The 13,163-nt window shown below is 46.7% G+C and overlaps 1 protein-coding gene across 1 annotated transcript; it reads right to left on the reverse strand.

Annotated features, from left to right (window-relative positions):
• Positions 1–11,215: 11,215 nt before the first annotated feature.
• LOC103629921 (Protein EXORDIUM) lies at positions 11,216–12,830 on the reverse strand. Its single transcript, XM_008651024.4, has one exon. It carries the CDS (start codon positions 12,458–12,460, stop codon positions 11,477–11,479), a length of 984 nt encoding a protein of 327 aa, XP_008649246.1. The 5' UTR covers positions 12,461–12,830; the 3' UTR covers positions 11,216–11,476.
• Positions 12,831–13,163: the final 333 nt, after the last annotated feature.

A 13,163-nucleotide genomic window follows, 5' to 3' on the forward strand; every position in this document is an offset into this window, starting at 1 on the left:
AAGGAATCCAAGACCATGCTCATAGAAGGAAGCAAGAATCACCACCTCGTCATCCCACAGGGCCGGGGCACCGCTTTCTTTCTCAAGACGCTGACCTGAGACTACCTGGGGGAGAAACCCTTTCCTCTCCAGATCCTTGAGTCAGCTTTGGTTTAAGGAACATGTGGGAAAGGAGTCCATGAGGTCAGAAGGGAGCGCGACCAAGGAAGGAAGAAGAATAGGGAAACACAGGGAGGCTTCGAAGAAGGAAGGGAAGGTGCGCAGGCGCGATATTGTGGTAAGCGAAACCAAACGCGGTCTACTTCTCCCCCTCTGTTTTATGACGGGAGAATGGAATCCAGACAACAAGGTGGGCTCGTGCAAAACCGCTCCGAGAGGGCCTACCGCTTTGGGGGAGGCAACTCCTCGGAAACTGGGCGGATGACTGTGCGTTTTGCAAGAAATAGCTATATCGGACAAAGCACCAAGGAGACTCGTAACAGGAGGAGGTTAACCACCCAATCACGCCACCAACATGCGATACGGCAACGGTGTCGCTTCACGTCCCATCGAGGCACCCACGTCGAGCAGCGTAATTATGACCCATATTTTACTGTGCTGACACAATGGATTCGTCACACCAGCCAGGTAAAAACCAGAACACACTCCAACTTAACACACAAAGTGAGGGGTGGATCGAGCGAACTCTCAACAAGTCGCAGGCTAGATGACTGGCTCATAGGTCATTCTCTCGACACCACGTCCAAGATCGTACCTCAAATTCTCTCGCGAAAACTCGGCTGACAGGGTGGCCATGGGGCCCCTCTCTGGTCGACCATGCTGACCAGAGGACCGGAACGATATCGAATAAGGAAGGACTTGATGAGATGACACCAACGGGTCGAGCACCCCCAGCAAGATCGCTCACCGATACCTAACCCTGCCGAAGGGAGTTCGGATCTCACTTGGATAACCCATTTGCAGCTCGACGGTCTACCTCCTCATGCTGACTAGGTCGGAGGGGGAAGGCCCTCCCCTCATAGGAATACTTCCAAAAGAAGCCGGCCTAAGGGGAGATGTGTGCATCAAAGAGGGAAGGAGTAACAATCAAAAGGATCGCCCTTGAAAACATCAGTTCAACACCAGATGAGGTCAGGCCTAATGCAGGGCACCATCAAATACTGACCCCTAGAAGTCCACATAAAACCATTTAAACCCCAAGCAATCTTCATAGATTGCTCGGGGACTCAAGGGCTGCATCTAACAGATGCGCTCGCGCGACCCGGACATCGGCTATGGGCTGGAGGCGAAACGATAAGAAAAGGACTCGCGCTCAGCGTGTGACGACCATCGCAGAAAAGGTTCATCCTTAGACTACAGGATTAACCTAGTAAACCCCAAGCAATTCTCACAAATTACTCGGGGGCTACATCTAGCAGATGTCCTTGCGCGCACCGAGGAAAAACCGATCTCAAACAAAAGCCTCTACGCAACTCCAAGGAGTTGCATAAAGGCTTAGGGGCTGTTGTCGAGCACCCAGGAATGGGGTGCCCAAAGAAAGCCCAGGAAACTCCTCAAGAGCGGTTCATCCGACCAAGCCCTCGTTGAGCAAGTCTACGAGGCGGGACGAACGACCAAGTCCCCCGCCAAGCAAGTTTGTGAGGCGAAGTGGATGACCAAGTCCCTCGCCGAGCAAGTATAAGCGTTGAGTCAGAGCTACAAGCATACGTCGACCACGGTAGTGCGTGACGCTAGAGGCCCAGACAATAAGACATAGACACAACTATCCTATCAGGGGTAACCTCAGCACCGGAGCCTCTACAGTAGCCGAAATAGTAGAAATGACAAGATAGTGCACCATGTGAAATGGACAAATCCACATGCACGGAAGGACAACACGGGGCCCACGATGGTGGAGGGAAGCCATGTCGTGTTAGTCGAGTCTCAGGCTTACACCATGGGACCCACCGCTCATCACCACGGGGACGTTAGCCATGAACCCGCTGCAAGGATAGGAGCAACAGGCGGTGCCATATCCAGAAGCACTACTTCTTCGTACGATTAGGACAAGGGGGCGCACCGCATGGTCGAAGGACTTCTTCTCTCTTTATTCCGTCTTGCTCTCTCTCTCCCTCTCTTTGAAGAGAGAGCCATGTAAGGTCTGACCCTTAGGATATAAAAGGGGAGGATCCTTTTCCTCTCAGACGGGTAGGCACGCTAGCACACAAGTTGCAACACGCTCAAAGCAATACTACTATCAGCACTACACTAGAGTAGGTTGCGAACCCGAACCAGTATAACCTCCGTGTCTTAGATCTCTCATGGAATCTCAGTGATTCAATATTTGAAGTGCGTCCGTGCTAGTATTTTCCACCAAACACAAATCTTATTGTCCACTGATTTCCAAAACCACGACACCAACTCTCAATAATTTTATACTCCCTTAGTTCCAGAAAGAATTTGTTTTAGCATTTATCTTTTATGTCTATTCAAATAGGAGATGATGAATTCAGACACATATAAAACACATACATCAAGTATTGTATGAATCCACTATTTTTATAAAACGAATTTTAATTTAGAACAGAGAGATTATTTCATAAAATCGATCGACACAAAAAAAGTATGCATATAAGTGACTTTCCATACACGGAGAAGGCAACTTCTTTGTGTCTAGTATCTTCCTAGCGTGTCCTAACAAATTTTGAAGGGGTCTAGCAGTCCCTAGCAACCACTGGGTGTTCAGGCTTGATTCTACCCAGTTGTGACTGTCGTGAATAACTTGAAGCAACTATGGTCAGCTAGGGATGGGGCTACTGGCCGGCTAGCGTGGTGTTTGGTTTCAGGATTGAGCTAGTCCATCATCTTCTCACTCTTTACTATTTTTATTTGGTTTGTGTAATGGAATGAGTTGATCCACCACCAACTTATTCATCATATTAGTTAGTAAGTACTAATATAAGGAATAAGGTCATCTCACCAAATTTGAAAAATGAACTCATGATACACCACCTCAATTTGAATGGAGTAAATCCTCAAACCAAACACCCCCTATGTGGTTGGGGGATGGCAGTAGTGTGGCTATGTCGGTAGCATGTGTGATGGGCTTTTATCCTTTTAGGAGCAAGATTTTGAAAATATTTGAAGGTATTCAATATATTTGCTCCAACTTTTTAAACCAACTTAGAAACTATTGATTTGCCAATCCTTATTGGGATACTCTTACATCGTGAGGGTGTATCTTTAAAAATACATGGATTAGAGTATCTCCAACAAATTAAATCTCTCATGTCTTAAAAGTCTATGTGGGTGATCTCATATCTTTTTCTTCTTCTCTAACTGATTACTAATACACCTTTTTCAATTGGATACATGAGAGCGGGTGGATCTTCTACTTAGCTCCATTCTCGAATATTTGTCGTCCACCAGTTCATTTTTGAACTAAACCGCGACAAACAAACAAAATGGAGGGAGTATATTTTAGAGGGAGAGGGAGGTGGATTTTGAGTAATTAGTTAAAACTTGTTATTGGAGATATGATGAGTAATATGTTTGAGCAATGATAATCCTTTATATTTTACATTTTTACATTAACGGTAGAATAAAGTAATCTATTGAAGATGTTCTTAAGACGTCTCCGTAGAATCTCTTAGACCATCTCTAGCGGAGCGTGTATATGGGTGTGTAAAAACACTGTTTTACACTATAGATTGCACTGTTACAAAGTAGAGTTTAAAATAGTGTTGGGGACTTGTTCTCAAATGCTATGAGTTAAGAACAAGGCAACACAAAAAATGTTAAACGTTAAAGTCCTTCGTCCTCCGAAGTATTATTTCCCTTGGGATATAACGATTTTCGGACGAAGGTAATAAATAACAAACCTTCACCAACACAACATATTATAATGATGAAGGAATCGTACGTAATACAAGGGATAACATAAACAATTATGTATAATTATCAATTCATTTCTATATTATTATTGTAGAAAAACGGAAATGATATCAAATTACAAGTGTACCTTCAGCTCGAAAGAAGGTAAGAATGCAAGTGTGACGCAAAAGTAAATGCCCAGTCAGCGTGAACAGTACGGGAGTACTGTTCACCTATTTATAGGCACGGGACGCAGCCCGTGTAAATTTACATTCATGCCCTTTACACTCGATAGTAATTCTATAGTAATCCACCGAGGTCCGAATAGCCTTTTCATCTTTAAGTCGGTTTCTTTTTCCGCTACCACGCCGAAGCTTTCCCGCTCACATCTTCGGCGTTGTATCAACCTTCGTATTACTTTGGGCTTCTTCTATTGTGATATCGACTTGAGTCCGAAGATACCTGTTCACACATTATACTCCAGAAACACTGTTAAATCCTGTTTTTGAGGACCTTCGAAAGCCGAAGGCCCCCAACAGTAGCCCCTCGCAATATTAATTTGTTAAAATAATAAATTTAGATTGCGATATGAACGAAGGCTTTAAGCCGAAGGTCCGAAAAAACACCTTCCCTTTGCTAGAATAGCAACATTCACTGACAGGCGGGGTCTTTCAATTTTTAACGCACTGGGTGTATAAATAAGAGCGTACCGCGAGCTCATTTGGCACGCTCTCTTGCCATCTGCTCCCGCTCACTCAATTTTTAGCTCTTGCGCACTAAAATTTGCTGAGCGGTTAGTTTTAAAGCTTCGGCTTTGAAAACAGTTTTTTAGCGTTTCCGAAGATGTCTGAAGAGAAGAAAGCTGCTGCTGAGATGAAGCTGAGTCTCGACGAAGAGAAGAACATGGGGTTTCTTATAGCAATGTCGAAGACCAACACAGAAAAAATCACCAAAGAGATTTTAGAAGGTTTGTCTGAAGATACTGATGACAGCGATAGCTATGATGTGGATAGTGGTGGTGAAGACTCCGAAGATCGCCCCTGGCGACCAAGCCATTCAGTTTTTGGCAAATCAAGTATCAAAGAAAATCATCTTGTCAACATGAGGGGAAGATACTTCCGGGATTTATCCATTGTGAGAGTCGACGAAGGAGAGAAAACTTGCCCGACCCCTGAAGAAAATGAAGTCGTAGTGTTCCGAAGCTTTTTGAAAGCTGGACTACGATTTCCCCTGAGCAGCTTCGTCGTAGAAGTGTTGAAAATGTTTGATATCTATCTTCATCAACTTACCCCCGAAGCAATTATAAGGCTGAATATCTTCGTGTGGGCCGTGAGAAGCCAAGGTCTGAATCCTGATGCAAAAAGTTTCTGCGCTATACACGAATTATCATACGAAACAAAACCTTGGGGCAAAGAACAGTACCATAATAATTTTGGCTGCTACAGTTTCGTTTCTCGATCCGGGTCAAGTTGTCCCGTGCCAACCTTTCGGAAGAGATGGCCCGGCGACTGGATGACAGAATGGTTTTATGTGAAGAATGACCTGACAGTACGAGAAGATATCAAAGGTATAATTATGCGCCCTATCTGGCAAAGCTTCGGCCTTCGGAGGCCGAAGGTTGAAATGAATGAAGCTGCCGAAGAATGCCAGAGAGCCTTCGGCGTTATCTGTTCTTTTATTGGAACGAGAGATTTAGTACAAGAGCATATTGCCTTCAGGGTATGGCCGCTCGCGGAGAAATGGGAAATGCCGCAAGAAACCATGAAAGAAACCGACGAAGCTGGACTTATGAGGCTGAAATATACTTTTAAGTTCGGAGATAAATTCGTTGAGCCAGATGACGACTGGTTAAAAAGTATTGAAAATTTAAGTGATGAACTGCTTGGGGCTTATTCGAAGGCCGAAGATACTGCACTGTCAGCAGCCTTCGGAGGCCGAAAAAAGAAGAGGCTGAATCGGGTGTTTGATGCGATCGGGTTCGTCTATCCTGACTATCATTATCCCATTCGAGGGCAGAAAAGAAAAGGCGCGACCTCTGCGAAAGAAGAAGCTGCAGCTGCTCCTAGCGAGCCCGAGCCGAAAAGAAAGAGGATAAAGGTCCTTACACATCGGCCGCGCTATATTGAACCAGCTTCGGTGCCTGAGTTCACCGGAGAAACTTCTTCGGCCACCGAAGCTAAAAAGCCAACCAAACTGACCTCGCTGCCAGAAGCCGTAAAAATGGCCGAAACGCCAACAAGGATGGAATTAGAAAAACCGAAGATTCTGTTACCAGAAACAAAAGAGATGGCCGAAGCGCCATCCACAGAAAAAATGGAAGAAGTGAAAAAACCAACTGAGGAAAAAACATCGGAAGTTTTGAGTCCTGCAGCAAATGTTGAGACAGTAAAAAGTGAAAAGGTGCCAGCAGTGACTCCGAAGAGAAAGAGAATGGCTAATGTACTAGATGTTCTAGAAACAATTAAATCTTCAAGCACACCTCCGAAGAAAACTGTTGTCATTCCCGAAGCGAAAACTGAAATTTCTGATATTAAAGTTCCAGAGCAAGAAACTGAAGCCGAAGCTGAGTCCTCAGAGCCTACGAAGATTAAACCCTTGGAAACCGAGGAAGAAAAAATAACAAAGCCAACTTTTGTTGAAGAAATCAGTATCATTGCCCCCGAAGCATCCCCTAAAGATTCTGATTATATTGTTCGTCATGCTTCGGGGAAAAAATTATCAGAAAAAGAAAAGCAAGAGGCCCAACGCTACGCCCAAAAACTGAAGTATCCAAAGGGGCGCTAATATTCAATGGCAGTGGAGAAGAAGACTTCTTGTACTGTCTCCCGGACAGCAAGGAGATTTTTGTCTGCCGGGAGATGAGCAAGAGCTTCGGATTCCCAACATTAGAAGACGGACTCTCGGTGCTGTCGAAAGACGAGTTGGCCGACAGCTTGGCATACAATAGTTTAAAGGTACAAAAAAATTTTAGACCTTCGAATTTTTTGTTGAGATCAAACAATTTTCCGTTTTCTTAAATCTATTGACGCACACACATTTTTCTATGCAGGGCCTTATACTTAGCAATGCCCTCAGGGCCCAAAAAGATGTCGAAGACGAAGGGTGCACTATAGCCCTGAGCAACCTTCGTTCCGAAGTAATTGAGCTAAGGAACGAAGGTCTCGAAAAAGATAAAATATTACACTCATTGATAAATAGGATAAAAGAAGACGAAGCTACCTTCAAAAATCAAGCTGAAGCTCAGAAACTTGAAATCGAAGATCTTCGAAGACAACTGGCCAGAGCCAAAGAGGAACGTATGCTTGAAGAAACAAAACGAGAAATTAGCGACCAATGGGCAAATCATTTAGAGGGAACTATTGAAGAGCTTCGTTCGTCCAAGAAAAGATGTTATAATAAATCTATGGAGTGTGTAAAGAAATTGAAAGCTAGCTTCGTCAGTGTCGGCGCTTTTTCGAGCGAAGAAAACTTTACAAGAGGCAACCCCGAAGGTCCCCTTGAATGGATTAGTCAGGAAGCTGAAGCCTTCGAAGAAATTTTAAATAGCCGCGGAGACATATGTGCTTTCTCGGGGGCCAGAGGGATTGCCACTATTTTGGAGAAGAAAGGCTGCAATCATGTAAAGATTTTAGCACAATCTGAAGCTAACTTGTCCTTCGAAGATGCAAGAGATCCATCGGCTGAAGCTAGCATGGTTGGTGGAAAATTCTTCACCGACGTCTGGGATAATGGTGGCCGGGAAATGGCTCGAGAAATTATTCGAAGAAGCGAAAAGGGCATTCATGACGCTAGAAGAGTAGCAGAGGCTGCTGAAAAGAGCGCAGAGCCCGAAGGGCAACTAGGTATTAACTAGTGGTTTTTATTGTGTTGTAATTTTTAATTTTCAACTTCGTTCGCAACTTGTAATAGCAATGTAGCCATATCCTGTCCTCCCTCAGATTCTACTAAAGCGTTTCCGGATCCTTCCCCGAAAGATGACGATGAAATTAAAAAGATGGCTGAAGCTATCATGGATCAAGTTGTCGATCGACTCCTGAACGAAGCTGCAGAAGTAGTACTTAGAGAAGACTGAGTGCTGCTATAAAAACTTCTGAAATGTGATATGTGTAATATCTTGTAACCTTGAATGTAATAAACTTGTTTTTTATGATTTAATTCTTTACGATGCATGAAATCTTACATATATACCGTTTTTGAGTCTTTGACGAAAAAAAAACACCTTCCCTTCTTTTCATGCTTCGTGAAGAAGAATTTTCATTTATCGCAACAATACCCAGTGTTCTGATGAAGATCATCCAAACTTCGTAAAAAAAATTTCCGAAGCTGCATTCCGAAAATCAATATTGTATCCCCTTCTTTGTGCCCTATGCAGAATGATGTATGATGCTTATGCTATGCAAAATGATGTGATGATGTTATGCTATGAGAAAAAGGTATTTGTTCCGGAGCTTCGCACACACATCCCTGCAATAAAATACATAATATTTTTTGTATCAGCGTTGACTTTTCGCTGTAAGCTCTGCATTCCCTTAGGAACGTCTTTGGAGCTTCTTCGCCTTTTACTTTCGGCGGAATCAGCGTTGACTTTTCGCTGTAAGCTCTGCATTCCCTTAGGAACGTCTTTGGAGCTTCTTCGCCTTTTACTTTCGGCGGAATCAGCGTTGACTTTTCGCTGTAAGCTCTGCATTCCCTTAGGAACGTCTTTGGAGCTTCTTCGCCTTTTACTTTCGGCGGAATCAGCGTTGACTTTTCGCTGTAAGCTCTGCATTCCCTTAGGAACGTCTTTGGAGCAAAAAACTTACACTGCGCTCCTTTTGGAACGACTTTTTGTTACTTTGAAGAATTCATAGCGTGTCTATTGCAAATTAATAATCCGAAGGTCCTCCTTGCTATTGCAAATTTTCAAGCTTCGGCAACTTAAGCCTGTGTAGAAAATATGTTTTCCTTGTGGCAAACAACAAAATTATTACTTGAAATTTAAAAAGTGTCCTTTATTACACAGAAAATAAAACTGAATGGAAAAGACTGCTGTCAAGGTAGGATATTTGTCAATAGATATGCTTCGACTCTGGCACAGTACTATTGACTGTGCGAGCTTCGGATTGTTCTCTGAAGTCCCTTTGATGTGGAGCATATTGGCTCCCTTCTGGCTGTTGACCTTGTTGCAACGGTGGTGGAGGCGGAGGCTGCTGCCAGGAAGCTTGAGGTTGACTCGCCGAAGCAACAGAAACTGCAGGGTGGTTGCCTACGTATTCTGGGATGTAAGGCGAATGATACGAAGCAGTATGCATGACCTGCTTCGGCTGAGCTTGTTGTTCCGCAGCTTCGGCTATCTCCTTTTGCTTCTGGATAGTAACATGGCACATCCTGGTGGTATGGCCCTTGTTTTCACCACAGAACAAGCAAAATATTCTCCTTGGTTGATCTCCAAATCTTCCGCCGAAGCCCCTGGCGCCTCTGCCTCTCGGAGCTGGTGGCCGGGAGAAGTTTTGCTGTTGCCCCGAAGCCTGTGAGGAACACTGTGGCCTTTGCTGCTGACTCCCCTTATCATCATTTTGAGTAGAGTTGTGAATTGACCTGACATGCCTTGGATAAAATCTTCCTCCGAAGCCCCTGGTCATTTCAGAAAACCTGAAAGCCTCCTCCCTTCTTTGGCGAAAATCATTGTCGGCACGGATATACTCGTCCATCTTCTGAAGCAGCTTCTCCAAAGTTTGAGGAGGCTTCCTAGCAAAGTACTGAGCTGAAGGTCCAGGCCGAAGTCCCTTGATCATGGCCTCAATAACAATTTCGTTGGGCACCGTTGGCGCCTGTGCCCTCAAACGCAAGAACCTCCGGACATACGCCTGAAGGTATTCTTCGTGATCCTGTGTGCACTGGAACAGGGCCTGAGCAGTGACCGGCTTCGTCTGAAACCCTTGGAAGCTGGTTAACAACATGTCCTTCAGCTTTTGCCATGAAGTAATCGTTCCTGGTCGAAGGGAGGAATACCAGGTTTGAGCAACACTCCTGACGGCCATAACAAAAGATTTGGCCATGACTGCAGCATTGCCACCATACGAAGATACTGTTGCTTCGTAGCTCATCAAAAACTGCTTCGGGTCTGAATGACCATCGAATATGGGAAGCTGAGGCGGCTTGTAGGACGGAGGCCAAGGTGTAGCCTGCAGCTCAGCGGACAGAGGAGAAGCATCATCAAAAACAAAATTTCCATGATGGAAGTTGTCATACCAGTCATCTTCATTGAGAAGACCCTCCTGACGAAAGTATTGGTGTTGAGGCCTTCGGTGCTGCTCATCCTGAGTAAGATGACGAACTTCTTCAGAGGCTTCGTCTATCTGCCTTTGCAATTCAGCTAGCCTGGCCATCTTTTCCTTCTTCCTCTGCACCTGTTGATGAAGTATCTCCATATCTCTGATTTCTTGGTCTATCTCATCCTCTGGCGGTGTCGGGCTAACAGCCTTCCTTTTCTGGCTTCGGGCCTTCCGAAGGGAGACAGTCTCCTGATTGTGGTCCAGCGGTTGCAGAGGTGCAGCCCCAGTTGCTGAAGCTTTCTTCGGCGCCATAACGAAGGTTTATGATCGCCGAAGGTGTTCAAAAACTCAAGAGTGGCAGTGAGTTGACCGGAGGTGGGCGCCAATGTTGGGGACTTGTTCTCAAATGCTATGAGTTAAGAACAAGGCAACACAAAAAATGTTAAACGTTAAAGTCCTTCGTCCTCCGAAGTATTATTTCCCTTGGGATATAACGATTTTCGGACGAAGGTAATAAATAACAAACCTTCACCAACACAACATATTATAATGATGAAGGAATCGTACGTAATACAAGGGATAACATAAACAATTATGTATAATTATCAATTCATTTCTATATTATTATTGTAGAAAAACGGAAATGATATCAAATTACAAGTGTACCTTCAGCTCGAAAGAAGGTAAGAATGCAAGTGTGACGCAAAAGTAAATGCCTAGTCAGCGTGAACAGTACGGGAGTACTGTTCACCTATTTATAGGCACGGGACGCAGCCCGTGTAAATTTACATTCATGCCCTTTACACTCGATAGTAATTCTATAGTAATCCACCGAGGTCCGAATAGCCTTTTCATCTTTAAGTCGGTTTCTTTTTCCGCTACCACGCCGAAGCTTTCCCGCTCACATCTTCGGCGTTGTATCAACCTTCGTATTACTTTGGGCTTCTTCTATTGTGATATCGACTTGAGTCCGAAGATACCTGTTCACACATTATACTCCAGAAACACTGTTAAATCCTGTTTTTGAGGACCTTCGGAAGCCGAAGGCCCCAACAAATAGTGAGTGGGATATGGAGTGAGATAGGGAGACCAATAGACTTGCACTCATGTGTCTCTAGATAAATCATATTCTAGATACATGTGATTTAGTTTCAAGACCATATATTTAAGCATGTCGTGCAAATTCCATTAACATAGACATCCTACAAATACATCATACAATCTCTGCTGGTAGGACAGACTACAAGTACAGTCAATAAGGAATGGAAATAGTAAATGAGGCATTTATTTTTCCTCCCTTCTGCAGCAGGCTCCCTTGCATTGGACATTCTCCCCGCACCGCGGTCCGCGGGCGTCACCCCTCACCCCTGTCACGTCTGGACAAGTGTCTTGCACTGGGAGGTCGCTGGATCCCACAATGCCGGGAGCAGGTACTTCCTCCCGCCTAGCCCGACGGCGTTGTAGCTCGCGCCGGTGGCCGGGTCTGTGAGCAGCTTCCCGGGGTAGCCGGGGTAGGACCCGGTCCCGAAGATCCCGGCGCACACCGTGGCAGCCTCCAGCCCAGCGCCGGCGTCGCCCTGGTAGTACCCGTCCCCGTACGGGTTGGTGACCGTGCCGGCGAGGAGGGCGGCGAGGCTGATGACCATGCCGTCGACGCCGACGTCGCCGTTGGGCGGCACCAGCGGCGGGGTCCGGGGACCGTACGTCGGCAGGTGGAACGGCCACGCGCATTGGCCGGGGCACTGCTGCGCCGGGTTCCCCGCCCACAGGTAGGCGTACCGCGCCCTGCTGTGCGCGCCGCCGCGGTCGTGGCCGTGGGCGCCGCAGCGCGACACGCAGAAGGACGCCACGGGGACGTCGGCGGCCGTGAGCACCGCGGTGATGGCGCCCCGGTGGTGCCCCGCGGCCCGCGCCAGCGCCGTGACGTTGCCCGGAGAGAGAGGGCCCCGGCCCAGCGACATGCGCTCGTCGATGATCTGCCTGCCGAGCCGCAGCCGCGCGCCGCCGCCGCGGTAGAGCCGGATGGTGCACCACCACGCCGCCACGGACGGTGGCGCCCCCGGCGGCTCCGGGCGAGGCGCGCTCGCGTCCGAGAGGGAACGGACGAAGTCGACGACGATCGCGCGTTGCGCTGCGGTGAAGCGCCCGTAGAAGAGCAGGTTGACGGTGTGGTTCCCCGTGAGCAGCGCGCCGCGGTGGTCCCGCAGCACGATCGGGTCGGGCTTCACCGTGAACAGCACGCGTGGGTTGAACGCCGCGCACCGCCGCGCCGCCTCGCCGCCCAGGAGGGCGACGGTGAGCACGAGGCGGATCAGCAGCGTCGTCATGGACGCCCGCATCTTGCGCCCGCCCATGGATTTCACGAGCCAATCAAGATCGGGAACGAGGTGTGTTGATCAAGCTTTAATCTGCGAGTCGTTAATTGTGAGGTGTGTGAGTTCACGCACTTGTGGTCTTGGGCTATCTAGCTCGTGGTGGCAGTGTGGGTTTATATAGCGAGCTGGAGCCTGTGGACGTAAAGGCGACCACATAGGGAGGCGTGCCGTGCGCGCGTGTGGCCTCGGCGCCCGTGGAGTTAAGGGGTGCATGACGCGCGCGTGCATCAGCTCCGCGGTTTTGGACGCCGTTCGCGCTTGGGGTAGTACGAGTAGTGGAATGGAAATGGAATGTGCCCGCATGTTTGAACGTCGCCGGATTGCGATGCGTAGCGCATCTGCCAGCATTGTTAATAATATAGCCATCGGCAGGCTAATATGATTTTACCACATCCTATGCAGTTAACTATAATAACCCACGCACGAACGCATATAACGGTTTGACTAAAAACATATTAACTCGTTATGTTTTAGGATTTTTAAAACCACTACTCAGTTTTACCCCCTCTCGGTTTTTTTACTGTTAGAGATGGACAAAACTAAACAATGGTGATAAATTGAGGGCACAAATTTAAAAATCTCATTTTTATTTGTACATAATGACTATGTATTAAGGTCGTGTTTGACGTGGCTCTGCTACACTTCGAAGCAAACTCTACCATAAAACTATGGGTGGGGCAAC

This window comes from Zea mays, chromosome 6 (genome assembly GCF_902167145.1).
Source record: "Zea mays cultivar B73 chromosome 6, Zm-B73-REFERENCE-NAM-5.0, whole genome shotgun sequence".
In the NCBI taxonomy this organism is placed as follows: domain Eukaryota; kingdom Viridiplantae; phylum Streptophyta; class Magnoliopsida; order Poales; family Poaceae; genus Zea; species Zea mays.